Genomic DNA, 27,146 nt, shown 5'->3' with positions numbered 1-27,146 from the left:
CATTCCCCAAAAGTGGAAGGTAACTGCAGATATTTAAAAAGGTTGAGGCTTCACTTGTAGCTCCTTCACAAATTACTTACACGAAAGAGTGGCTCATTGTAGTCCACTTTGCCAAGAGGTACAAAAATCCTGCACTGGGAAATGCAGTATGCCTAATTTAACTACCTGTTTATTATGTGAAAATGACCACGTAAACTGAGCTGACACAAACCAAATGGGTGATGAAAATAACAGCACATTTCAAGGAGTGGAAACACAGATGTCTCACCCAAGTCTGCAGGAAGTTACTAATCATCACTCTGTAATACCCTCTACAGACAGATCTGTGAGCTCTGCAGCCAGAACAGCAACTTCTTGAGACCTATCCATCTAACCAACAGCAAGCCTGGACGCAAACTCCTTCACTTTAACATGACAGAAGACTAAAGAGGAGGTAAAACTGAAAAATGCAATGGATGGATGAATCATGCTGCATTTGCTGATGTGGAGTCTGTTACTAAAATGAGCTTATCTGAAGAAGAAAACAACTCAGATGCTAAGTTGGACACATTAGAAAATGAGGCAGCTACATAAGAAGAGTGAGTGTGGGTTCTTTTTCTTTTAGAACAATGTAGGCAGATTAACATAACCGTCTGCATATCTGTGCTATAGGAAGAATGGGCAGGATCAGACACAGGGATTATCAAGGAGTGGACAAGACGACATCCAAAAGAAATGCTTCAGGCAATTACACTGCAGTTAGAGGAAGCAGGTAACCAAAGAAGTCACCAAGATGTAAAGAGTCATTCTTGCCTCCATATCAGCATCCGCTCTACTGGAAGGGATGGATCCAGCCCTACGATGCTGCAAACCCTCCTCAGTCTCTGCCCCAGCCCTGGTCCTGCTGCCCTCCCACAGCTGTCTGAAACGCCGTGTGGGAGCAGAGAGCACTCCAAGCAGAAAGCCTCCGCCAAGCCGGCAGGTCACTGAGCAAGGGGCAGCCAGGGGCAGGAAACAGATTCAGTTTACCATACAAATTCTGTGGGCCAAAACTATCAGAACCAGAGCAAATTATATGCAAGTGAAATCATAAATAACCCAATTAAAATTTAGCCAGTAGACAACAGGTTAATAACCTGGCAACTTTTATTCCAGTCTATTATCCACCACTCAGAAGTCTGGAAGAAAAACCTCTATTCTGTGAGAATTGTTAAAAGGCATTTTGTTCTTAGTTCAGCCAAAAGGAAAGAATCCAATTGCAAAAGTGTTGAAGGCAACCAGAGCAAAGCAGTCAGTAATTAAGTGTAAATAGGTATAAATAAAGCTAATGGAGGCTTCACATCCCAAGTGCTCCATCAAGTTTACAACAGCTCAAATCCCCATTGAGTTTACAAGTGGCTCTTTTGGCACCTTTCCTTACTCAGCGATTCCTCCAACTTTTACAGTGTTCTTTCTTTATGAACAAGATAAAACAACTCAAAAATTTCAGAAGCTCCAATTCCTGAGTGACAAGACTACAGAGGCCATCGGTGTGGAGCGACCCTGCCAGGGGCTGGTGGCAGGGCTGCTTCATCCATGGGGACTCATCTCATCCAGGGCGCTCAACAACGCTGCGATGCTCTGGAAACGTGCACTTTCTCCCGCCTACAAGCTGCTCGCAAAACTCCCTTTCAGCTGCTTGAGGCACACTGTCTGTGACTTTTGGCGCTTGGTCATGCAGAGGTTTTCATAGGCGGCTCCCAAGGTCAGAAAGGTGGCCACCCTGGGCCTCGGCTGAAAGACAGCCCCTCGGGGTCAATCTTTGCATGCAACCCTCCGCATGTTAAATGAAGTGGGATGTATCCCAGTCATCACTTCAGACTCCAAACAACTTACAACCAGTCTAGAAATTCAACTTAATTTTTTACTCAAACTCTGTGATACTCAAAATATCTGAGACACACAGAATGTGTCTATGATACAATTTTAGGGTGCATACTCAGCACACTGCAGCCTAAAATATTTCCCAATTTAAAGCAATATGGTAGTCTGCGTAATTTTATGTCCTATATGCAAACACACACAGGGTGGAGAAGTAATATGGAATATTCTGGACTTCTGGCAAGGCGTTATCAATGCATTATCAATGCAAGGTGGCTCTTGTGCTTTCCTGTCTATTGGTAATAATGTAAACACCACCAAATCCATGAAATTCCTGAGCTAAGAACATGACAGAGCTCCTAAAAAACCCCTCATTTATAAACTGCTCATGAGAGTAAAAAGACAGTTCTTGATCCCTGCCACATATATGAACAGTACATGAAGTTGCACAGCTCAGCTGTGGCACCTGGCTCTAGCAAAATGCTTTTGTATTTTATTAACTACTTCAGTTAAGGTTACTGTGACTATTGCTTAAGAATGTTCATTCCCACTTCCACAGTGATAAAGGTTATTCGTTCGCTGTGAAGTCCACGTGACACTTGGACTTGTAGGAGAAATTAAAGATCTCAGCTTTGTTACTCCCCTGAACACTGAGACCCGCTGAGGCACTCAGTTGCAGTGCAATAGATTCTGCAAGCAGAGTAATCTGCAAGATCAAGACAGAAGTCACTATACTCCTATCAATCATTTTTTTTAATTCTGCTTTTCCTGTAAAATGTTCTATGACTTTATATTCTGCTAAACACTTCACTAAGTCTAGCAATTATGGAGATACAATATATTTACACTGGACTTTGACAGTAATCCTAAAACTGCTAAGCCTGTTGAATATTTAAACAATTACTTTTATGAATATAGTCTGTTAATATAGCTTTATTACCAAAATAAACTTACCTTTAGCACACATCAATTAATAAAAAATTAAAACACTCATCAGGATAGCACAAGATTTAATTTAAACTCTATTAATAAATTAATGAAGTGAAATAAAACACTATGCATTAAATTATGTTTAGAGCTTGTTTATAATTCCACGTATTCTCATGCTAGTTTTTTCATATTACGATATTGAATGCAGATTATTTAAGTACAATCCACTGTGGCAATGCAGACTTATCAGCTTTTCAAGTGTTTCTTCCATAATTCGTACAAGCATTCCTCTATCTTCCCAGCATACATTAATGATGTTACAATACAATACACATTAGCCACGCTGTTTATATCCCATGAGAACTAAAATACACATGCATTTGAAAGGAAGAAATGCACGCTACAGGGCTGTCTGAGACAATAGTTCATTTTCTCAGTTTTTTTTCTTTTACTAAAATAACACATTTAATGGAATTTCCTGTAAGGAAATTACAATTAATAAAGAACTAAATTACAAATCCATTAGATTTCAGTCACTGCAGCAACAAAACAGAGTTTTCATGAACACTCAAAAAAAATCCAATAACGTAACCTCTGGTAAAGCCTGAAAAAGCCCTGAAGGACAAGGCAGTTAGATCAATATTAGTTTATTTTAACTGCTGTGCAGTATGGAGAGATGAGGCTGATCATCTGATGGATTTTATTACCTGTCGGAGAGATAAGTCCTGGTGATAAGAGGCCTGGAACTCCATGGGGCAGAAGACGTGCATTTTCTTGTATCGCAACTCCTAGTGAACGCTTGGGGGGTCTTCCTGGTCGTGAGCTGATGAAATAAGAGGATAAATGAAAACGCATTTTCTTTTTGAGATATTTGCTTACTACACATGGTATTGATTTGTATAAAATACGTGAACCATCAATGGTACACAGAAACATATTAGAAATTCTTGCCTAGGAAAAAAGAAAAGTAAGTTGATTAAACATACAAGAATTGTACAGGTTTCAAATGAACTAACAAGAAACTGCCAAACAGCACCTATAGTTAACACAATCATGAGCTCAAAGTCACATAAATGACTAGAAAGCTAAGATTTTTTCTTTTTAATCTTTCCATGGTTTAGCTTTAGTAGGCAACTAAGCACCGCACAGCCGCTTGCTCGCTCACACCCACCCCCGCCAGTGGGATGGGGAAAAGAAGTGGAAGAGCAAAAGTAAGAAAACTTGTGGGTTGACATAAGAACAGGTTAAGAATCGGGGGAAAAAGGATAATAATAATAATAATAATAATAATAATAATAATAACAACAACAACAACAACAACGAAAAAGAAAACAACAAAAGAGACAGAGAGGAACAAAATCCGGGGGGGTGGGGGGGGAGCAAGTGATGCAACTGCTCACCACCCACCGACCGATGCCCAGCCAGTCCCTGAGCAGCGATCGCTGCCCCCTGGCCAACTCACCCCAGTTTCTATACTGCGCATGACGCCATATGGTCTGGAATAGCCCTTGGCCAGTTGGGGTCAGCTGTTGTGGCTGTGCCCCCTCCTAGCTTCTTGTGCACCCGGCAGAGCATGGGGAGCTGAAAAGTCCTTAACTCAGTGTAAGCACTACTTAGCAACAACTAAAACATCAGTGTGTTATCAGTATTATTCTCATCCTAAATCCAAAACACAGCTACTAGGAAGAAAAATTAACTCTATCCCAGCCGAAACCAGGACAATCTGCACCACAAGACCATAAAGAAAGCAATCCATATTTCTAGCCCTATTGTACCACTACTTTGCTAATTAATATCTTTTTCTTAGTATTACTGTCTGTAAAACGGAGCTCAAGAAATTCACATGCATAACTCAACACGTAAAGTCTTGAAAATGCAACTAGATGCATTACTCAGCTCACAAGCCGTGGTTTATATGTGTTGTGGATTAACGATGCAATGACTATAAGGACGCCAGAGCTATTCAGATTGGGAGCACCAGGATTTATTAGCTTAGACCCCACGCTGGATGAACACAGCCACGCCGCTTCCAGCCGCCACTATGAACCAGCTAAGGGCTGACCAGGCTGCTTCACAGAAGGCATGCCTACATGTACCTCTACCACCCATACACTAGCCAAGCTTTTCCATTATCCAGGGCTTCCGTGACCTTACAGGTGGCTAGTGGAGAGGGGTCACAGCAGTAACTGCTCCAAAGTCTATGCCACAGACCTGCACCACAAAAAAACAGAAGTTGTGCTGCCTAAAGATGAGAAGTTGACACCTTGAATGCAACATAATCTTAAACCTTGTGTTCCAAATCATGACAGATAACTGCCTACTTCTCAAGATGCAACAACAGTTCAACACTGAGCTTTTCCAGAACTGACTTTACAGATTGACTGGTGTTTTTAATTATTACAGATATAGGTTAAACCAAGAATGTTAGCCCAAACTGTCAAAAATCTCACCGTCCCTTGACCAGCTTACAAATTACGATTGCAGTTTTTAATCCAAAACTTTAAAGGTCTGTTTACAGACCTGTTGCATTTAACTAGTGTTTTCAACTACCACATTTATCCCTTACATCAGTGTGCGTACATGAAATCATCCTACGCAGCTGCGTAGAGACTTACAGACCCAAATACAGAGACTTACAGACCCAAAACCCACTTGAATCAACTCTTCCCCAAGCCAGCTAATGAAAATGCAACCTCCTCATGTTTGGAAAAGTATTGTGGCTTCTCTCTGGTCAAAACAAATTTTGCTCTGTTGAATAATAGAGCTTTTGACAAAACATACTGAAACATTGTATAAAATAACTAAGCTGCAACAATGAATGAGGTTTGAATAGAAAGCATTTCCAAAATGACTTCTAGTTCACAAAGAAATTTAAGTTAAACTTCACTCTATCAACTTACAGTGGCAAAGCCCTCCATCAATGTAAGGCAAACTCTGCGTTTAAATGAAGACAACTTCCAGCAACACTACACAGAGGTACCATTAACCTGTTCATTTTTCACAGTGTGCTAGTGTTATTTTGTTTTACTGTACATCAAAGTAGCACAAAATCATTTTTTTGGTTTATTATTTTATCTCTATAAAACTATTCCCCCCTCTTTTTAGCTTCGGGTTTGTCCATTTTGTATTTCATTTTATTCAGCACATTTTCCATTTATCTTTTTTATGCTTTAAGTTGTTTATCATACTATGATGGCTACATAGTAAAGCCTACTACAAGAGCCCAGACTCACTAGGCTGTAATGAAGTAAACCTAAAATAAGAGTATTTGAGTTTCATAGGAAGTTAGATGCACATGTGCATTCTCTATTTAAGTCACCTGCTGAAATCACCCACTGCAGAAGAATATAGTCTGACAGACAGTATTAGGCTGGTATGTGGGGGTTTTAAACAAAAAAGAATTGTTGCTATTTTGATTTACAGAAGTAAATCAAAGTAAATCAAAGTAAATCAAAGTAAGCATGTGCTTACACACATGCACATGTAAGTGCTTCGCTGGCACTTACTGTCTCTGAAAAAAATTATAAAACAGCTAAAATGAACAGCTTTCTCCAGCAGAAGAGTTCAATCAACAGAACTACAAAACATTCTCTTCTCAAGCTCAAATACTAACAAATCTTTTGCATAGAACTCCGTATGTTGATAGTAATCTAAAAAAAACAATTTTAAAATTAAACAAACAATTTTAAAAGATTTTATGAAGAGACATTTTATTTATGATTTGGGTTTTCAGAGGGAGAGGAGGGAAGACAATGGAGTTTCACTCCTGGTCATGCAGTTTTTGCACAGACAACAGTTTATTTCGATGACACTGTTGAGTCTTAGTAGACAACTCATAGCCCACAGGTTTACCAGATCAGATCTTTAGGTGTTTCCCAGCACATACTACAAGCAGAAGTTAAACTCTCCAATCTGTGGTTATGTACTGACAGAATGCCCAGGATTAAAAACAAGTTTTAGGACATGATGAAAGAGAAGTTCACACAAAACTTGCTCAGCTCCCTTTTAGAGTCCCGCTGACTGCATTTATATCCTGCCTACTCACACAAGTAAGGCAAGCACCATTGGGAAAACACAGCACTGTTTTCTCTGGGTTTTGGTGTCTTTGGGATTGTGGCCCTTTGGGGAAGGGGTTGGATAGACTCTGAAGAAAAAAAAAAAGCATACTTCTAACCTACTCATGCCCTTCTGGTGAATATTACTATACAGCAATAACTACTAGGGGCCAGATTCTGGTCTTATACAGCTGTAGCCATAATAATTTGAATAGAATTGTTCCCAGCTGAACCTGTTCAAATAAAATAAAGTCCTTTGTCTCTGATTTAATGTTAGGTTTTAAATGAAAAACTCAAGGCTGGATGCTACTTACAGCTGACTGACTGTCATTCATATGACACCTGCGAAAGAACCATTTGGGTCTTTAACACTATATTCTGTAGTTTACGTATGAACACCGTTAACGCTGTGTGTCTGGCTCTGAACCAAGGAAATGAAGCGAAGAGCCACCCAGCACTCTGACATGCTACTGCCGAGTCTGCAGCAGATACCTAGCACTTCCAGCTAGCCTGCCTGGAGATGACCAGAGACCATGTCACCTATGATGAACCAAGATCCTTTGCTTGGGAAGACACCAGAACTCACAGAAAGCACCTCGGTAGCATAGCTGAATCCAGACGCTTCCAGTCCTGTTTTGGCCAGAAACAAATTTTCTGGCATTTTTGTTAAACATGAAACCAGAAATTTCATAGAGACAGGGCACAAATGTTTGCTCTAAATCTTATTTTTTAGTAAGATAGACACAAAGGAAACAAAAACATTAGTAGATTCAAAATTTTTATGTGATTTACTTTATGCTGTGAATATGCTGCTGCTGCTAGGGCTGGTGTCACCAAGCAATGAAATCTCACTGGTCTATCTCAGCACTCACCTAGTATGCTTCCTATCATCTCATGAAGTCTAGAATTTCAACAAATTTCACATTTACTATTTAAAACACATCTAACCCTCACAATTCGGAGAAAATTGCTAATACATGCCTTGAACAGAAATCATAAGACAAGTAGAATTGTCATTTGAGAGTAAGACATCATTTGTGATTATGTAAGTATTAGCATATAAATGCTAATAGCATTAGCACATAAATATTAACTTTATTTAATATTATTTCTCCTAATCTTTTGTCACCATGCTCTTTTATTGCATTTTCTTCTTCACCTTTTCCTTGATCTCATCCAAGAAAGTTATACATTCAAGAAGTGTAGAAAAATCTTTTCCTCATTGATAACAAGGAAGCATAAACAGGAATGATCAGCTTCAAACAATTTTAAATGTGTTTCTTTGAGAGTCTAAAATCTCTACATAAATTTCATATTTGCCATTAACAGGTCTTTGTGAATGGAAAATGACTGAATTCTAAATTAGACATTACTTCAGTTAGAAACTGCTGGTTTATAGGTATCTTTTAAAAACATTTTAAAGTACAAGAGTTATGGTCACTAGTGAAGACCATGGAGACTAAACCAGAAGTACAATACCATTTCTCATTAATAAATTTGGTAATCCTATTCTTTTTACTAACTAAATGCAAATAAATTGGCCAGCTCAAAGTCTATACTGATTAAAATTCTGTTAGTATCTCTCAAGAACAAAACCAAAACCAAATAGCCCTTGGGTCATCCATTACTTGAAAGTGAAGATGACTGGAGGTTTTGGTTTTCCACCTGTGTCTACACGATGGTTACACAGCCATTCCTGTGCTCCTTGCCGCCCTACCCCTGCAAAATCACTGACTCTGAAAGAGAAAAATGAATGAATCTGAATGTTGTTCATTTTTGCATTTTGTTTGGAATTACATTTGTCAGAGACTAAATTACATTTTAAGCAGTATATTTGACAGTTAAAATTCATATAGTAAAATGCTGAGAAATTGTTCATTAATGTCTGTTTTTCCTTTATTTTCCACTCCCGTTGGGAGCTAATTTTATTCTTTTTCCTCTCAAAGTTTTATATATTCCCTAGACATCCCAAGGATTTTTACTTTGAATCAAAACAGAATAAGGCTATTTTTATTATTTTGTTCAAATTACTGATCAGCTCCATCTTTTATAACTCTATTTTACATTCATTATAGACAACTATATTTCATAAAATCCACAAATTCATCAACACATTGTAAAATGTAATTAATCAGTGGAAACATACAGCACCACTGCTGATGTAGGATAGCGCTCCACTTTTGTGCTTTTAAATATAGGAGATTTACTAGAATCAGAATTGAATTTGCATATTAATCAAGACAAATAAACATGTGGTGATTTAACTAGGAAACTGTTATTTGGATGACAATTTAATCAGCACAGGTTGAAAGGTCCATCACTGCAGCATCCTGTTTCTGCTAAAATATTGATTGCGTTACTGATTTCAGTAATGCTTTATTTTACAGGGCACAAATAACCATGTAATTACTCTTTAATTGAATGGTAATTGCTTGCTGGCAATTATTTGTTAAGTTTTGGAGTTTAATTACTAGGTTATTTGTGTTTTGTGAAATAAAATGTTATGTATTAGTAGACCAAAATATTTTCTGTATGAATGGTCTGTCAAAACTAGAAATGTAAGTTATGATGGTATGAGTTTGATAAATAACACTATAACACTAAAACTATTATTAAAAGGATCAGATGAATCTTTGAATGCTTTCCCTTTACAAAATTAACATTAGATGTAACATTTGTAAGATAAATGGAGGAATACTGTACCACAGAAGCATGATTTCCTCTGGGGTCTAGTCCACCATTTAGCATAATTTATCCTGATGCTTTGCTTTTCATTCTCTGGGCTTCTTTAGAGGAACTGAAATAGTATCCTATCCTCTTGAGAGCAAAGAATAAACCAAGTAGAAATATATTTCAACAGTACTTCATATTTCTGCAACTGAAGTGGATTACCACCAGCACATTATCTTAGCAGCCTATAAACTTTGTAGACTTGGCAGTTAGCTAGATAACAAGGGAAAGCATTATGTCTTGCAGTGTCAATGAGATATGACACATTCTGTGATATATTTATTCCGAGTTGTGATAGATGAGGTACCCGATACTTTGATCGTTAAGTTCTGAATTTTACTTCTACACTTCTCATTTTTGTCATCAACTATTTATGAATTGGCAGTAGACAGTCTAGCAAAGACTGCTGATTTTGTTTTTTCAAAAGATATCCAGTTAATAAATTAATTATTGATTCCATGAGGCTTGAGCTATTTGGTATAAAAATATGCTAGACTTGTGATTTAGGAAGCTCTCATATGTATCACAGATTTCTTCAATAGCAACATACTTTATTAGGCTTAAAGGAGAAATATAGAAGTACTATATGACATGCTGTACAAATTGCTCTGATAATAGTGGCAGTAACTGGTGCAAGTACTCAGAAATAAAAAAAAAGGAAAGAAAAAACACAAAAAAAAAACCAAACAAAAAAAAGCCACCACAAAACCCCACAATCTTAGTTACTTTCCTGAAACTGGAACAGTAACCACAAATTAAAATTTTGCTCTCCTCAAAGATCATGAAATACCTCCTAGTGATCGTGAAAGGTACTCTTTGAAGCCCTTACCAATAAACATAACATCTTGATAATCTGAGTTAAAATTATTTCCTTTTATTACCCTAAGATTTTTAGTTGTAGCATGGATTTAAAATTATCTCCTTGCTTTGGCATTTATTACATTTCAAAGATGCCAATGGTAGTTAAACTCTACTTGACCTTTCAGTGTTTAAGAAGAGAAGCAAACTCTGACCTCGCAGCAACCTGATTCTGTCTCCTCTCAGCGCTGGCAAACTGATCACTTGTCTAACCATTGCAGGACATTGGATCACCAGCCACATCAAAGGCAACAAGAGCCAATTCAGCAGGAGGAAAAAAGTCACCCATGCAAAATGGGCAATTAACATTAATCATACATGAAGTTGGTCGAGCTGATAACTAGAACCTGGTCCCTATGGCAACTCTTATAAAAGAGGGCCCACACCGGCATGAAAAGAGCCACAGCTCATCTTCCATGGGCTCAGCACGCTCCCTTCTCACTTCAGCGAACGGAAGGAAATTGTGGAGAAAAGCTCTGACACGCCAAAACAAAATCTTCCCACTCAGCTCTCCAGGGTTTTTCAGTGAGGAAGGTCCTCAATATCAGCCTCCGTGAAAACATCAGTGGAAGTCTGTTCCTAAAGAATCACAAATCTGAACTTTTTTTCTGTCAGTACGAATTGGTGTTACTGTTAGGAAAAAAAGACTCCTTAACACCACTAAATTGTTCAGAGCTGGGAGTGAAGTGGAATATTACATCTTTATTAACTTTACCATTAAGAATGGAGAGTAGCACTCTCCATTATCTCCATTTGGGAAGAACTCCATTATCATTGTGTTCTTCCCAAAAATCACAGATTAGCGGAAGTCCAACATAGATCTGAATAGTATCCCATATACTTCCCTTATGAATAACTAGGTTGCTTAGTTCAGAAACTTCCCCATCGACACAAGCTGTGTACGCAGCAGCAACAGAAAGCGAACAATTGCACCGGCTGACCCCCGTCTATATGGCCACTCCCTCCCTTTTAACATGAAGTCTTCAGGTACCCCAGCTCACAGCCCACAGGTCGCTCCTCACGCACAGACATCTGAATCAGGTCCAACTCTGAACTCCAGGCTGGGAAAATGGGCTGCCTTGGGGCAGATCTGCTGCCAAGTACTCCTGGCCTGGAGGAACCTCTTTCTTCCAGGCCAGAAGCACTTTAGCACCTGTGATCTCCACTCCATTCGGCTTCTACCAGTGCTGCCAACAGTGACATGGAGGAGTTGGAAGCATGATTCACCAAGCCTGTCACCAGAGTCCACATACAGTTACTCTCCTGGAATTACTGCAGTGAGTTTTGGTCCTTAGGGGATGAAGACCTCTCAGCCACACAGCTATCCACCCTCTACCTAATCTTTTCCTTAACTTTCATACCAATCCTGTTCCCATCCCACCCAGTCCACTTCCTCCAATCCCACTCTCCCACATTTGACCATTGTCCAACTTTCTCACTATTTCTAATTTTCTGCTTTTAACCCATCCATCACATCACTTCTGTCTTTCAGTCCCTAGCTACCTTAAATTGCTTCCCTCCCATCCTCCACCTCCTGCCAAATTCCCAGTTATCCTCTGGTCCTGGTCTCGTCTCTACGTTTTTTTGGGGGAGCTCCCACCCCACTGAGAGCAGCTCCAATGCTAACTCCTACTATGACTTTCATACTCCTACTATGACTTTTTATATCTCCTAATAAGGAGAAGGGGGGATGCCTGAGCACATGAGCTGAGACAGCCACCTGCCAAATGCCCTCTGCCTCCTCCTTCACCTCCATCCCCTGGGAATGGTGTGGGGTGGCTGACAGGATGAGGAAAGGTGGTCTCTGAGCAACCCTGCCTGCTCCTGTCCCAGGGGCTGGCAGCACAGGCAGGTGGTGGAGTAGAGGACATTCAGAACAGCACCAGCAGCAGCTAAAATCCTCCCCAAGTGTCACGGTTTAACCCCAGCCAGCAACTAAGCCCCACACAGCTGCTCGCTCACTCCCCCCAAGTGGGATGGGGGAGAGAATCACAAAAGTAAAAGTGAGAAAACTTGTGGGTTGAGATAAACAGTTTAACAGGTAAAGCAAAAGTCACACACACAAGCAAAACAAAATAAGGAATTCATTCACTGCTTCCCATGGGCAGGCCAGTTTTCAGCCATCTCCAGGAAAGCAGGGCTCCATCACACATAACAGTTACTTGGGAAGACAAACGCCACCACTCTGAACGTCGCCCCCCTTCCTTCTTCTTCCTCAGCTTTATATGCTGAGCATGACACCATATGGTCTGGAATAGCCCTTTGGCCAGTTGGGGTCAGCTGTCCCAGCTGTGTCCCCTCCCAGCTCCTTGTGCACCTGGCAGAGCATGGGGAGCTGAAAAGTGCTTGATTTCGTATAAGCACTACTTAGCAACAACCAAAACATCTCTGTATTATCAACACTGTTTCCAGCACAAATCCAAAACACAGCCCCATACTAGCTACTATAAAGAAAATTAACTCTGTCCCAGCCAAAACCAGCGCACCACATTTTAACCTTCTGGACTTATTGCCATAATCACCTTTAGCAATAGCCCAAGTCATGTCACTCATACGGATGCCTGAGAATACAACAGAGCAGAAATAAACTAAACCACCACACATCCAGCTGGACATCTTTTTTTGCTAAACACACCAATTCCACAGTTATCCCAATGTTTTATAGCAATGTATATGACAGAAGCCATCAGTCAGACTCTTCAGAGTATGAGGCAACAGCAAAATTCAAGAGCAGCAGCACTAGCGTTTGGGGTGTCACTATTGCTGGGTTCACTCACAGCTTCATAAAGCTGAAATAGGCCTCAGAAGGTCACCTGCTCTCTCTCCCTCTGCCCCAAGGCAGGATCAAGCACACTCAAATCATTCCTGACAAATGTTAGTCTATAGCCTGCCTCTGAAAACACTCGGTGCTGGCGATTTCATAACATCCCTAGGCAAATGCACACCAAGGCTTAGGCTAGCCTTCCCATCAGGAAAGGTTTGTGGGAGAAGGGGGGCTGACATCTCACCTAGTTCTCCTCTGTTTCATTTAAGCAAGGTACTTTTTGACACCTACTCAGCAGACATGAAAAACAACTTACATTTTCCTGCTTTACAGACAGTCTTGGTATTTTTTGAGAACTCATCATATTTTGCCTTTGTGAAGTTTTCATGCATACAGATGGAATTTATAGACTTAGTGTTTACATCCATGATCTTCAGACCCCCTGAACATGTGCTACAAGTAGCAAAGGTACATACCTGATCCCCGAAATACAGGTAAAAATAGTATAACTTGACCCTCTTTAGTTTTTTCTTACACCGCATATGTCCTCATGAAACTGAATCCTGTAAGACAAGCTTTCCATTTTGTCAAGATCATTTTGCATCCTAATGCAATTCTCCAGCGTGCGTGAAACCCCTACCACCTTGGTACTGCCTTTAAGTTTAATAAGCATTTTATTCTTTCTTCTCCATCTATCAAGCAATTATTGAAGTCCCTGAACCAAATTGAGAGCAGCCCCCATCCTCAGGACATGCTTCCAGTTCCATCTGAACTAACAGCACCCATCGGCTCAGCATGGTTTTCCAGTATGTTTGTGTCTAAACTTGCATTTTCATGTGGACCCCATTTTTCTAGTTTGCTTAAAAGAAACTCATGTGACACTTTTTTAACAAAGAGGCTGCTCATCTCAAAATTTCTACATATATAACGTTCTACAAATTGCACAGGACTTACGGACAACCTTGCCAGTAGTATGACTCTTGGCAGACATATACATGGTGTGACGGCGAGACACCGAACAGCAGCAAGTTGGCTCCCCTGGATAACAAGCGAGTCAGGCAAGCCGAGTCCCTTTAACCTGCACGTTCCTCAAGTGGCCGCCTAAAGATCTTCTGGGGACCAGAGAAACCCTCTATTCTGTCACTCTCCAAATTGTGCCTGTATATTTATTTTCTAGATGTCAGCTGTGCCTTGTACCTCCTGGGAGCACTGGCTCCCCTGGCAAGCCAGAGAAAGCCGCCTGCCTGGGGAGAGGAGATGCAATGCATTGTGCTTTATTCTCCCTTTTTTAGCCCACAACAAATTCTTAGTTTCCACATTTTCCACAACTGAGTCCAAAGTATCTCCAATTATTAATACCGGTATTGACATCTTCTTGATAAAGGAGATCTTGAAAAATACAACTTTTCTTCTTGAAAAACACAATTCTAATGTTTTTAAAGTTCCATTTTGCATATTTTTATTTGGCTTTTAATTTTGCAAACCTTAAGTTTCAAAAAAAATCACGCTTCCAAGCTTTTCGTCTCCAGAAAGAGTAAGGAGAGACTGAAGAGAGTGCTGTTGGGTTTTTTGCCAAAGTTTCACAACTGAAAGCCGAGATTCACTAATTAGTTGATACGTAAATTTAAAAGCTTCTCAAAAAAATAATAAATATGAACAAGCACTAAGAATTATGAGAAGTGCAGAAGTAGAAGTCTCCTTCTGCAGTAATTGACTGTGATTGAGAGTTATCACTAGGAGTTACCTGTGGCTCTTAGTCTAGCTACTCTGTGAGACAGGGTGGGCACTTCTCCACATACTTACTACATAAAGAGGTCTTCAGATACTACAACAAAATGAAAGAAAATACTTTTATTTTAAAAAAATAAATGTTGATCTGATTCATTAAAACATCTTCAATAAAGCGATCTGGAAAAATACTGAAGCAGTATAGAGAAGTATAAAATTATCTAATTTATAGCAAAATTTGTTTTTTGCAAAACATCATTGTCGCAATATATCTCAATGCAGTCTACCTCACTTAAAAAAAGATCACAAATTCAGGACTACTTGCTTTTAGCTGTGCAAAAAGATAATACAGAATTTAAAGGAGCTTTCCATAAGTTTCTTAAACAGACATATTAAAAAGCCCTGCTAGAGTACTATCTTAAAAAGCTAAGATTGTGGAAGAGTCCATACCAGGTAATAGTCTTCATAAAACTATTCCATTCATAGACACATGTAACTTACAGATTTATCCCCACCAAGGTCTACAGGACCTTTTGGTGATTACCTGATTAGGTTATTTATTTAAAACTTGAGTTTGGGTCTACAGACAGAAAAATTACCTGAATTCCTAGTATTCAAACATTACTATAGTCTAGTTGCAATAAAGAACAAGTGATTGGTTCTTACATAAGAAAGTTTAACTGCTTATTTCTGAAGTCAGGCATTTCAAAATAAGTTTCAAACCAAAAAAGGATTTTTGGTTTATTGAGATTTAAAACTTTAAATAACTCTTTCTGAATTACTTATGACTGTGCCTGCAGATATAAAAGTGCCTCAACATTCCTGCTGTTAATTTTTTCCTGTCAAATAACACTTGTCACAGGAAAAAGGGGAATACATCACCGAATTTCAGGATTGCGGTGATTCACAGCTGCAGACACGATGAAAGGCCTACCTATGTAACACATTGCACCAGCTCAATTTAAGGGTATGTCAGTAATGAAATTGAAAGCCTGACTACAGCACACGTATGTGTACACACACTAATTTAATATAACTATATTAAGTTAGTAACTGTAGCAGCGAAGATGCAGTGGCATGGTTAAAATACAGTTCATTTAGCAACTTGAGATCATACCCAGTGGGACAAAGTTCCTGCTGCTGTGCCTTTACTACTATTGTTACCCACTCTACCTAGATTAAACCTAGCAGGAGGGGGCCTGTCGGTGCTGGAATTGTGCCACTAACTACATACCCAGAACCACAAATTTAAATTACAGATTTGTTGTCAAAACAATGCTCACCCAAGATGTCCAGCTAAACCAAATGTGAAAGTGCCAGAGATATTGCCAAGTGTATAATGAGCCTTGCAAACCTTGGCTCAGCTACTCAGATAGTTCTACTTGGATTTCGAATCCAGTGAAAGCTGTGAACCACTGGAGATTACAGGCTATATTGTTATGCAATTTGCATTCTGGCTACTTTTTAATTTCCTAAAATATCTGACTATTCAGTATGTAGAAGAAAGCCACTGAAAACATTTTTAGGATTATTCCACCTGTATGTGAAAGCTCAGCATTGACGTAAATAGATGTCAAGGCAGGCACTGGGGTCAACATGGGAACAAACACAGCTCCACTCTGAACAGCCTACAGCTGATGTTGGCAAAGACATAGACAGAATAAAGATTTTACACGGGTAAGCCCTTAATGGCTTGCCTTCCTCAAAGAGCCACAGAAAGTGTCAGTAATTCTCTTTCAGTAAGCCTCAAATCCAGCATATGGACAACTGCACAGGACCACATAGGTCTCTGTTACCTGACACTATTCATTGCGTGACTGTTCAGAGCCTGATGGGCTCGTTCCTCGACTGACAGCTCAATTTCTGGGCTGTCAGCAGGCTCTGCCCTGGGCTGGAGGATATCGCTCAGCCCAGCCATCACTCCTTGAAGACACAGGTCCAAAAACCAGGACTGTGGGACTGAATCACGGACTGTCTCTTGGGAAAAGGAATGTGTGAGGATCTCATGGTGACAATGAACAGTCTCAATCTCACCTATGAAGAAAATACTTGAACAAGAAAGTGATCTGTATAAAATCTTCAGGATTTGCTCCAAAGACAAAAAATAGTACGGAACTGAAAACTGAATGAGAAAGGGCAGGAGGAAACTCATGTTCATTAATGTAGCTGAACATCACATATATTGCAGCGTATAGCCCAACCTAGTGCAAAGATATGCCATTACACTGAGGAGCTATAAATCTGCTTTCATCTGAGTTAATTTAGCTCCAATTTTCTCAAGCACTATTTTATAGTTTCCACATACATACTTCTACAAATATTTGCATGGATACTTCCCAAGCAGGGAATCACCACCTATTACAAATACTCATGATATGTCGTATGTGTCTGAATTATATTAGATCCTTACAAGCTTTACTTTTGACCAGTATCTGAATTCAATGCCAATTTAGGGGAACATTATTACAAAGAAAGGTTTTTGAAATACTGCTGTTTTCCACTGAGCTGTATCTCAGCAAGATTCAATTCAATGAAACTTGTAAAAAATGTGACTGTTTAAGCCTATCATCTATGGACAGAAACCTAATAGCAAGCACTTGACGTATTTACAGCACCGAGTATCACATAACCCAGATGAGATGATAGCTAATTCCCTAACAGTGGTATACTGTAGTGAGGTGGGACAATATATGCATAGCAATTCCACTTTGATGCAATGGGAAACTACTCTTGCTGTAACTGTTCTTCATCTCTGCATTACAAGTTTCAGTGTTTTCACAATTTTGCAAAGACTCTTCAAAGTTAGAAAACAGAAATTCATCCTTTAAAGAATAATAATTGAAAGAACATAGAAACAGTCCTCTGTATCACCCTTTGCACCTATGACCATGTTGAAAGGAAGAATTGTTCGTGGCAATCAAAAGGAGCCTCTATGATTAGGTGATTGTATCCAGAAGTAAACATCTGAGGGTTAACCTTCGCAACACAGAAACTACCCTTTAGTTAGCTGGTGGTCCTGGAACAGTATGACATTAAACAGGTGGTATAAGTAAGTAGCTACACTGCTTCACCTTTACCTTTCCAGATTTTGTAATTGTTAGTATTTAATTTGTTAGCTACAGAGATAGACCAGGTTATTATTTCTACTGCAAATGTACAAAAGAGAAAGTCTTTTCAAACAACAAAACACAAACCTTTAAGACCTTGAAAATATAAAAAGGGCAGAAGCAAAATTTTCAAAATTCACATTAAATTTGTCTTTAAAATCTTCCTGTTATCATAAGATGCTAATATGAATGGGACTGTACACTGAACCGCATTTAAACAGCCCTACTTACACTAGCCCTACCTGTCAGTGAAACTCTAAAGGCGCAAGGGGAAATCTCAGATCAGGATGATCAGAACTGACCCCACACTGGAGACTGATGTCCTTCCTGTATCTGAGGACACTACATGCCATTCCTCCAGTTCCAGGTTAATCTGTTCTCAGCTTCTGGAAATACAAGCGTCTAGCGAGGACTCCAAGGGGAAACTACCAAATACAGTAAGTGCCTGCACACATTGGAAGAGCAATCTCTGCTACAGTATGAACTCGTGGGGATGTTCTCAGTGCCTGGCTACCCCTCCTCTGGCTCCTTGACACGTCTTCAGATGATGTTTTGGTAGATAGCCCAGTGGCATCAAGGATTGAGATCAGTGTAAGTCTAGTCCCTGATCTTCCAACTAAATCCTAGCCATGATTCTGTGTTTTAGAGACTTAAAAAGGACTCCTCTTCTGTGAGCTAAAAAAAGTGCTCCTTCCTGAGTGTATAATCCTGATTTGGGCTCACACTTTCAAGATAATAGCATAGCTTTGGGAGAGCCATCCAGTTTTCATTTTAAAGGCCTTAAGTGATGGATTATCCACTCTATGCTTAATTTTTTTCCAATAACCAATCATGCAATAATTTTTTTTTCTACCACTTAAAAAAAAAAAAAAATCATCAACCTTCATTGCTCATATGCCAAGCTTCTTTTTTGAGCCACAGGGTATTTTCTTGCCTTTTCCCCCTACTTTGAAGAGCACACTCAACAGAAATTTTCTCCACATGCATGGAGTTACAGACTGAACAAATAACATCTTAACATTTTTGGCAGTAAATCAAAAGATAATGCTACCGAGGCCTTTCGCTACGTATTGGCCTTACGTGTCCCGGTTTTGGTAGCAGGGGGGCTGCAGGGGCCTCTGTGAGGAGAGCTCAGGGGCTGCCCTGTGCTGGACACAGCCGGTTCCGGCCGGCTCCACAGCGGCCCCTCCACGGGGCACAGCTGGGCCCATCGGCAAAGATGGCGGCACCTCTGTGGAAAGGTGATCTCCCTGTCCTCATCCTGACCCACGACGGGTGGCACACGAGGGATTCTGCTGCTGGACACGGCAAGCTAGTCTTCAGCTAATAAGCAAAGGATATAGCTTTAGTGCTAGAACATTAGAAAGCCTTATCTTTAACTATAAACATACAAAAGCAAACACACCAACCCTCTGCTCTATGTTGTTTGGGTTTTTTTCTCCAGAGCTTTCTTCTAGAAAAAAAAAAGAAACTTTCATATGAAGATAAATGCTAAAGAGTAAATTCTGCAGCTTGTCCAACAAATATTCACATAACTTCTCCAGGAAGTGACTTAAAAACTATCACCAAGGTACACAGCATTGCCTCTGCTTGTACTAGGGATATTCAAATATGCAACACTGAAATAAATTTAAAAAAAAAATTCTGAAGAGAAGGATTGTATTCACCTTTTAAAAAAGTTCATGTGACTGAATTAATTTAAGGAAAGTACCCATAATGATTTTTTCCAGACAGAAAAGTTAGTAATATTATTATGAAGGAGTAAATGCCTCAACAACATGGAATAAGAGGGCAGGTTTTGTAAGGAGTAGCAGGGTATTTGGGAAAGGCTGTGATGGTGGTCTGTAGGCATCACCTCCCTAAGTTTCTTGACCTCAGAGATCCTGACTTTAGTAACAGGCTTCAGAACAGAGCTTAAATCCTAACAAACAGTTCTTGAAGTTAAAACCCCTCCAAGAGAGATCAGGGATCTTGCCCTCCAAGGCGATTCTGAATCTGCCCAAACCCTGATTAAAATGATATGCTTAAAATAAACTTAATTTGCATCTGAGGTGAAAGCTTGGTCCATTTGTTCCATTTATCTCAATACTGCCACATGGCTCTTCAAAAAGGTAAGAATTTTCTTGAAGCGTCACATCAGGACTGTCGCTGCTATGAACAGCTTCATGGGTCAGCAAAGGGAGCTGAAGCTGGAGAAGAGGCAGGAGAGGAGTATCTTGATACACAAGAGATTTACAATTGAATTTTTCTCTCCATTACCTCAGTATAAAACTAGAGCAGTAATATCAATTATGTTAAGCAAGTAGTAATATCAATTATGTTAAGCATTTACCCAGCAGTAATGCTAGAAACTTGCCATATTTCATGCACATGTATGTGCACACAGAGACACACAAAAACTTTACCTGATTAAAACTCTTTATAACAGCAGATGATTGAAACGCTTGTGTAAACAAACCAGGCTGCACTCTGATTCTGAATTTGGCCAACCTCAGAGCTGACTGTATGAGAAGGAGTATGTTTCAACTAGAATCTGTAACTCAGCTGGCTACCAAAAACATAGATTCAATAAAGACACCGGTTTCATGGCATCCAGTTCCTCCCTGGCCTCTCCCTGTTGCAGTCTGTGAGCAGCGGGTCTCATTCCCTCCCCTAAGCGATTACAGCATCACTCTCTCTCCCTTCTTGGTAATATTCCCTCTGCTCCATCAGTAGTGTTTACCCTTTCCCTCCCAGGTGGTCTAGTGGATACATATCTAATCCAAGTGAGAATAATTACTCTCAACTCATAGTTAGCCTCAAATACTACTCATTTTTTTATATCTGACTTGAAGATGTACTTTTCTGACCAAAAGCTTGTCTGCTTTTCTATCGACAGTTTCCCAGAGAGAAAAGCTACACCTACGAACCTTTCTCACCCCAGTTACAACTGGTTTGTCACTGACAGAGAAACACAATGTCATCTTGTAAATGCATTTTTTTTTAATCTTCCAGACTCTGCCATATACGATGAGAAACCTGGAAGCACCGAACTACAGAAAAAGCCAAAATCAGTTCAGAGCACTGAAAAGTGGCATGAGTTATTCACAAGTTCAGGGATTTCCTGAAATAAAGTATTTCCTAGATTAGATACAACGGTTTATCAGACAAGTCATACCTGCTGTTGGTTTTTTTAAAAAGATCTCCCTTCAGACTGAAAGGTTTGCCTCTCCCAAAAAGTATGTGGTATGTGTTAACTTACCAGCATCCACTTCTGCTTCCCTCAGTTTGAACAATCAACATTTAACTTGGCTTCAAGAAGACAGAAAATGTAAGATGTGTGTTGGTTTGCATGGCAAGGGATTGTGTAGGTACAGTCCTGCTCCTGCTATGGGCAAACACAGGCTTGCCACTGACTTCAACAGAATCGCAATCAGACATCCCATGCACAATTCACTGCTCCTTAGTCAAGCTGTTTTTTCAAAAGCTGTTGAAAAAGACTAAAAGAATTCAAGTAAAAGAGTGTTTGTAACCAGATTTCCTGGAGATAAATGAAAGACATGCGTTTCCATGGCTGCCAGCCTACTAAATTTTGCAAGCATAAATATTTACCTAGGACTAGGGGGTGGGGAAATCAGGAAGAAAACCACCATCTAGACCCTTCAAAGTTTAAACACTGTAACACAGAGGTCATTATTTATAAATAGAAATAGAGAACACATCTTTTCTATGTATGTTCCTATCATGCTTTTCATCCACTCCATATGCCTTCTATTAGTACCATTCTTACACCAGAAAATAATTTCTATGTCACTTGCTCACACCGTATGCATTAATTTTCTTTAGGCTTTCTTGTGGTTATTGATTTCCTGCTTTGTTGAAGTGGCTTTGCTTCTTTCTCAGCAGGCTATCCATTTTAAAACAACAGTTCTTCAACAAATAAAAAAAATTATATTCTAAAATTAAATTAGTTTTATCTTCATTTATTTTTATCTGAGTTAAATGCAAGTGACACATTTCCCCTAAAAAAAGGAAATACTTAATGCCTCCCAGCATGCAAAGCAAAGCAAGTAAAATTTTTCTTTTCTAATAAGACATATTTATTTTTATGATTGGAAACATGAAAGAAAAAGTAAAGTATAAATAAAGCCTCTTTTGTATTCTTACATTGTAATCACTGCTGTGGCCAGTGTTTCAGCATCAACAAAAGAGGATTATCTGGTCCAGCGCCAAATTCATTTAAGTCCTATCTCGCTATACTCAAAATCATTAAAAGAACCCTTTTTTTCTTTCAGTGCAAGTGGATCATGCTCTAACACTGTCATCATTTATCCTGCTAAGCAGACTAAGTTTGCTACCCTCTACCACTGGACCAGTCCAAGATACACAGATTTTATATGACAACAAAGAGGCAGATGAATACAACTATTACTTAATCAACTGCAAAACCAAGGAAAAAGGTGTTTTTGCAGAAGGTGACAGGTCTGACACGTGCTATATCTTGTTTCAATGCTTGTATGTTCAACAAGTGCCAGTTCCAGAGTTCAGAGGCTTGTTTTCCCCCTCGATCCTCCAACATGCTTATTAACTAATTTGAGCGAACTACAGAAAAAAAGTGGTGAAGCATGTAGACACTATATTAAGACAGAATTCTTGTCAGATTTCTTGCTAAAAGCATATTACCAAGTGCCAATTCTCAGGGCTCCAAAAGCTCCTCTACATTTTCTTTCTCCGTGGTCTGTAACAGACCCTCCTTTGTGAATGGCAGGAATTTGCTGTTCTAGCATCTTCCTTATCACCATGTCTTTAAAGGAAAAGCTTGCATACTACTGCTCATGCATGAGAATTCTTTTCAGAAGCAATGGGCTTCATATTCTTCATCCAGTTATTGAAGAAAAAATGATAAAACTCCTCCCATATTGAATGTATTATTCTGTTTAGGGAGGGACATTTTCCTGAAGGACTCATGGGGTAATTATGTTGCCAAGCAGCAGATACAGGATTCTTCAATGCATTTCAATCAGGTGGACACAGACGTGGGACTACATCTTTCACAGCCAAACTGGCAGAAGAACAAGTACCAAGGCAGTCAAAGACCCAGGTGCACGCTCCACGTTGGGACTGCACAGGCATGCATCTCAAAATTATTTTGTAGGTGTGTGACAAATTAAAACCATTTAGAACTATCCCCTCTTTTTAAGCTACAGCCATGCAAGGAGAGAAGAGAAACAATGGTAAGCAACCAAAATGGCCAGGAAAAGCAATATACTGAATACTGCCGCACACAGCTTAGAAACACTGCATACCTCGCATTCATTTGCATGCAATATTCAGGTATCGGCTATCCATGTAACTCCACCAAAGGTGAGGATTACAGTAAACATGTACCAACTCTCTGGAAATTCAATACAGGATAGTGCAACACCAGAAGTTGTTGCATATCTGTTATTTAGGAATGACTCATCATCAATAGCGACAGTGCTGCTATAAGCAACTTCTACTGGGACACAATCCTGTGCCAAGGGGCTAGGAAGGCAGAACAGAGATGATCAAAAGGAGAGGCACAACTCAGTACCTCTAAGGGCTGTGAATTCTTCACTGTCAATATCTGGCCTTTACAGTCAGATTATTTGCAGAACAGAGAAGAATCTGACTTCAAACTACTCACAATCTTGTACGAGGCTTAACTGACCAGGTATAAAACAACGATCTTTTGATATGGAAACATCTGATAATGAAGCTACATATAGCAAGTCAGTTCAATAAGATGAGAATCTTTCTGACCAACACACACACAAGAAAACAGACACATTCACTGAACAAAATGTTTCCTATAAACCACGCACTATGTATCTCTCCAGCATGACAGATGACAGCAAGATCTGTTAGATATTTACCACCTTTTTAAACTGTCAACAATCCTCAAACCTAAGCAGTGAGCAACAGAGCTGTGTCATTTATCCTTGCAGCAAATACATAACAGTAGTAATAAGAATCTAATATACAGTAATTTCATCTGTACAGTTCAAAGCATTTTCTGGAGATCAGTGTCATTATAGACAGAGAAATACAGATCTACAAGGTGGAAATCACCCTGAACTGTAGGTAGAAATTGTAATCCTGAATCCCCAGTGTTTGCCACCTACAGTCATGAAATCCAGCTGATCCCAGTTATGATACTTGTATGCTACCCAGGGGCTCACAGATGAGCCTGGATCCCTCACAGAGTCCATAACCATTCTGCAAAGACAGGTACTTGTAGAAACCTTTACAGATGGGTCAACCACAATGCCCAGGGAGCAGCCTCTTATACTACTCTGTATAGTAACTGGTAGTAAGTTTACAAAACCATACACCGGGGGGGGGGGGGGGGGGGGGGGGGGAAGTACACAGACTAAATTTAAAAAGGAAATAGGTTTTGAAAAAAGTTTGCAGGATATAGGAAATGAAAAGAAAAAATGTTTTCATTCAGTTTCCTGTTTAGATGTATGGATAGATTTGACTTCAAATAGATGAGCCACACAGAAGTTTAGTTTATAAGGGTCAGATGGTAACAGTTTCTGTTTAATCCTTGATTTACATTAACTTACAGGAAAATTAATGATTTTAAACAAGCATCAAAGTGAGGCTGGTTTTTGCATTTCTCTAACTTTGCTTGAGGAACAATTGTTTCCTTTATCTGTCTCCCAGAAAGTTAGTGATTGTGTTTAACTTAAACTACTCATTTAGCCTTCAGGCACAGCATATTATGAGTTGTTTTTCAATGAACATTAGCCCCTTAAGAGTGCAAACTCCTTGACAGCTCTCTCAGATTCTTGCGCTTACCTGAGTATTTCACCAAGCCACTCTTCACAACTGCACACATTATAATTTACGCATTAAAACAGCAGGTTTTCACTTTAGGTCTGTTGCCAAGAATAATCTTTCAAAACTCTTTTATCTTTTTGTAAGAACATAATTATAAATGTGCAATTAACAGCCAAGGAAAGGTCTTAAGAAACTCTTAGAGTAATATTGCCTATTTTAATGCCTCAACCAGATGGTGGTTTAAAGAAAGTGATTTAAAGAAAATAAATAAAAAGTCACATTTTCAGTCTGGAATGATATGTCAAGTGTAAAATTTAAGATTTAAAGTGAGAGTGTTACAGGTCTGCCTAACCACCAGAAGTGCTCTTAATTTTTTTCTTTTGCTGGTGGACAGACAAAGGAGTTGTAAACATCATTACTGATATGCATCAGTACAAAAGCCTGGAGAGACCATATGCAAAAAGAACTATTTGTTGCATTTTTCCCATGAACAGAGCCCATCCAGTGACTGATTTTCCCCAAGGATGAACAGTACACTCATTTTTGTCTTTTGTTACAACTTGAATTTGTACAGTCTAATCCTGGAGTCTTTTCCTCTAAAAATACAGGTGCTTCCCTTCTACTAATTAAACACAAGTGCTGTGTAATTGTTGACATTCTCAAATTGGTGTAATCACCTTGGACTAAATGGCTGACAGAATTTCCAGCTTAGCTTTATTCCAGATAACATCAAGGTATTTTTTTAAAGCTGTGAAGAAATTACATAAGATGCCTCTCCTGTTTGAAAATGAACCAGCTGCATTATTTTACGCCCAGGCCATAGTGCTACAAAATATCTGCTTGGAACAAATTAACTTAGGAGAATTATCAAATACATCACATAATAAACTGACTGATTTGACAATAAACTCAACTGCTTAACTTAATCCTACAGTGACGGTCATCTGTACTGCTCTTGTTCACATAATTTAACGTGTCCCACTATTACCAATTTCTATCATTTTAGGTATACATTTCTTTCCTTGAAATTTAAGACGTTTAGGGTTGGGGGTTTTTTTAAAAATAAATTTGGAAGAGAAGCAATAGCTATCTTTCCGCAGTGTTACTAGAAAAAGAAAGTTAGTATCAGCAGCTATATGAAACCCAAAGTCAGACTCGCACTACTTCAAGAGATGGATAAAGACGGATAAAGATGAACAAAGATGAACAAATATCAGTACCATTTTTGACCAGCTGCCACAGTGCGAGTTCTCCCACATCTCAGGCATTAGAGATACTGTTCTGGGTTAGCGACAGCAGCGACTAGTACTCAGCATGCAAACAATTAGCCTTCAAAAAGGAAGAGATTGGTATTCTTTAAGAATACTGGTTCCTTTAATTCAGTATTCATGAAGAAAATCTCAAATTAAAGAAATAATGAAGAAACATTAAAGATCCACAGAACTGTGATCTTTAGGTGACCACAGTGGCTCTGTGGTTTGTCAGGGACTCTGACTTACCCTCTCCTCAAATGGCTGTCCAAAAGCTAAGACCAAGGCACGAGGGCCTTCCGCAGGTCCAATACAACAGCAAATTTTTAATCCTGTTTCCAGTACCACAGATGCTCTTATCAAAGTCAAAGGTAACTTCACAGAGAGCAGTGACAGAGCCTTTTAACTACATGCTATGGCATATACGAAACTACGTAGGAATAGAAAGCATTTCTGTTACGCACATACACAAACAGTGTCTGGAACAAGAGAAACACAATTACCACTTACGCCCCTTACACCGCCACTACAATTTTGTGGGGTTTCAGTTAGCATTTTCCTACGTAATAATCTTACAAAATTTGTCAAAGTTGGAAAGCACTGTTCGTCGTCAATAGGTGTTTGGATTGTCTTTTAAAGCCTATATTACAGAGACACTTAAGTAACTACGAACAGGAAAAGCTCACCCTGCACTGCAACTGAAGTCATGAGGGGACAGCTTCAATTCTGCATCAACAATACGTAAAAACATACCCATCACCTCAGTGCAAAAATTTACAGCTGCAGAAGAAACTGTGTCTAAACAGTATTTTTAACTACTAATTTTCCGTTTTATTAAAAACAAACAAGCAAAACCTGAGTTCAAGCAATGTAATTAGTTTCCAGGCCAATGAGTTCTCTTCCCTTAATTTTAAAAATAGCTTTTATTGAAAAAATACTTTAAAGGAGTTCAGCTAAGGTAGCATGAGAATCCGATCTATGTTAGTGTCCAGCCTAGGTAGGTCTAGGTAATTACTGACCTGGAGAAGTAACTTCTGCTTCTGATAAACAGTTAAACAACTATAAAGAGAATGATCTCAGGCTGATGACAGCACACAGT

General features: G+C 39.3%; 1 protein-coding gene across 3 annotated transcripts in view; it reads right to left on the bottom strand.

Annotated features, from left to right (window-relative positions):
- The window catches only part of DACH2 (dachshund family transcription factor 2), a 315,536-nt gene that overhangs the window by 147,970 nt on the left and 140,420 nt on the right, over window positions 1–27,146 (bottom strand). For all 3 annotated transcript variants that reach the window (XM_072876845.1, XM_072876846.1, XM_072876847.1), the window contains exon 2: window positions 3,477–3,592. In XM_072876845.1, coding sequence (XP_072732946.1) covers window positions 3,477–3,592 — 116 coding nt within the window. The remainder of the gene's footprint in view (window positions 1–3,476; window positions 3,593–27,146) is intronic.

This window comes from Ciconia boyciana, chromosome 12 (assembly GCF_034638445.1).
Source record: "Ciconia boyciana chromosome 12, ASM3463844v1, whole genome shotgun sequence".
Classification (NCBI taxonomy): Eukaryota; Metazoa; Chordata; class Aves; order Ciconiiformes; family Ciconiidae; genus Ciconia; species Ciconia boyciana.
The sequence above is the reverse complement of the archived record's forward strand: the minus strand, read 5'-3'. Positions and strand labels throughout refer to the sequence as shown.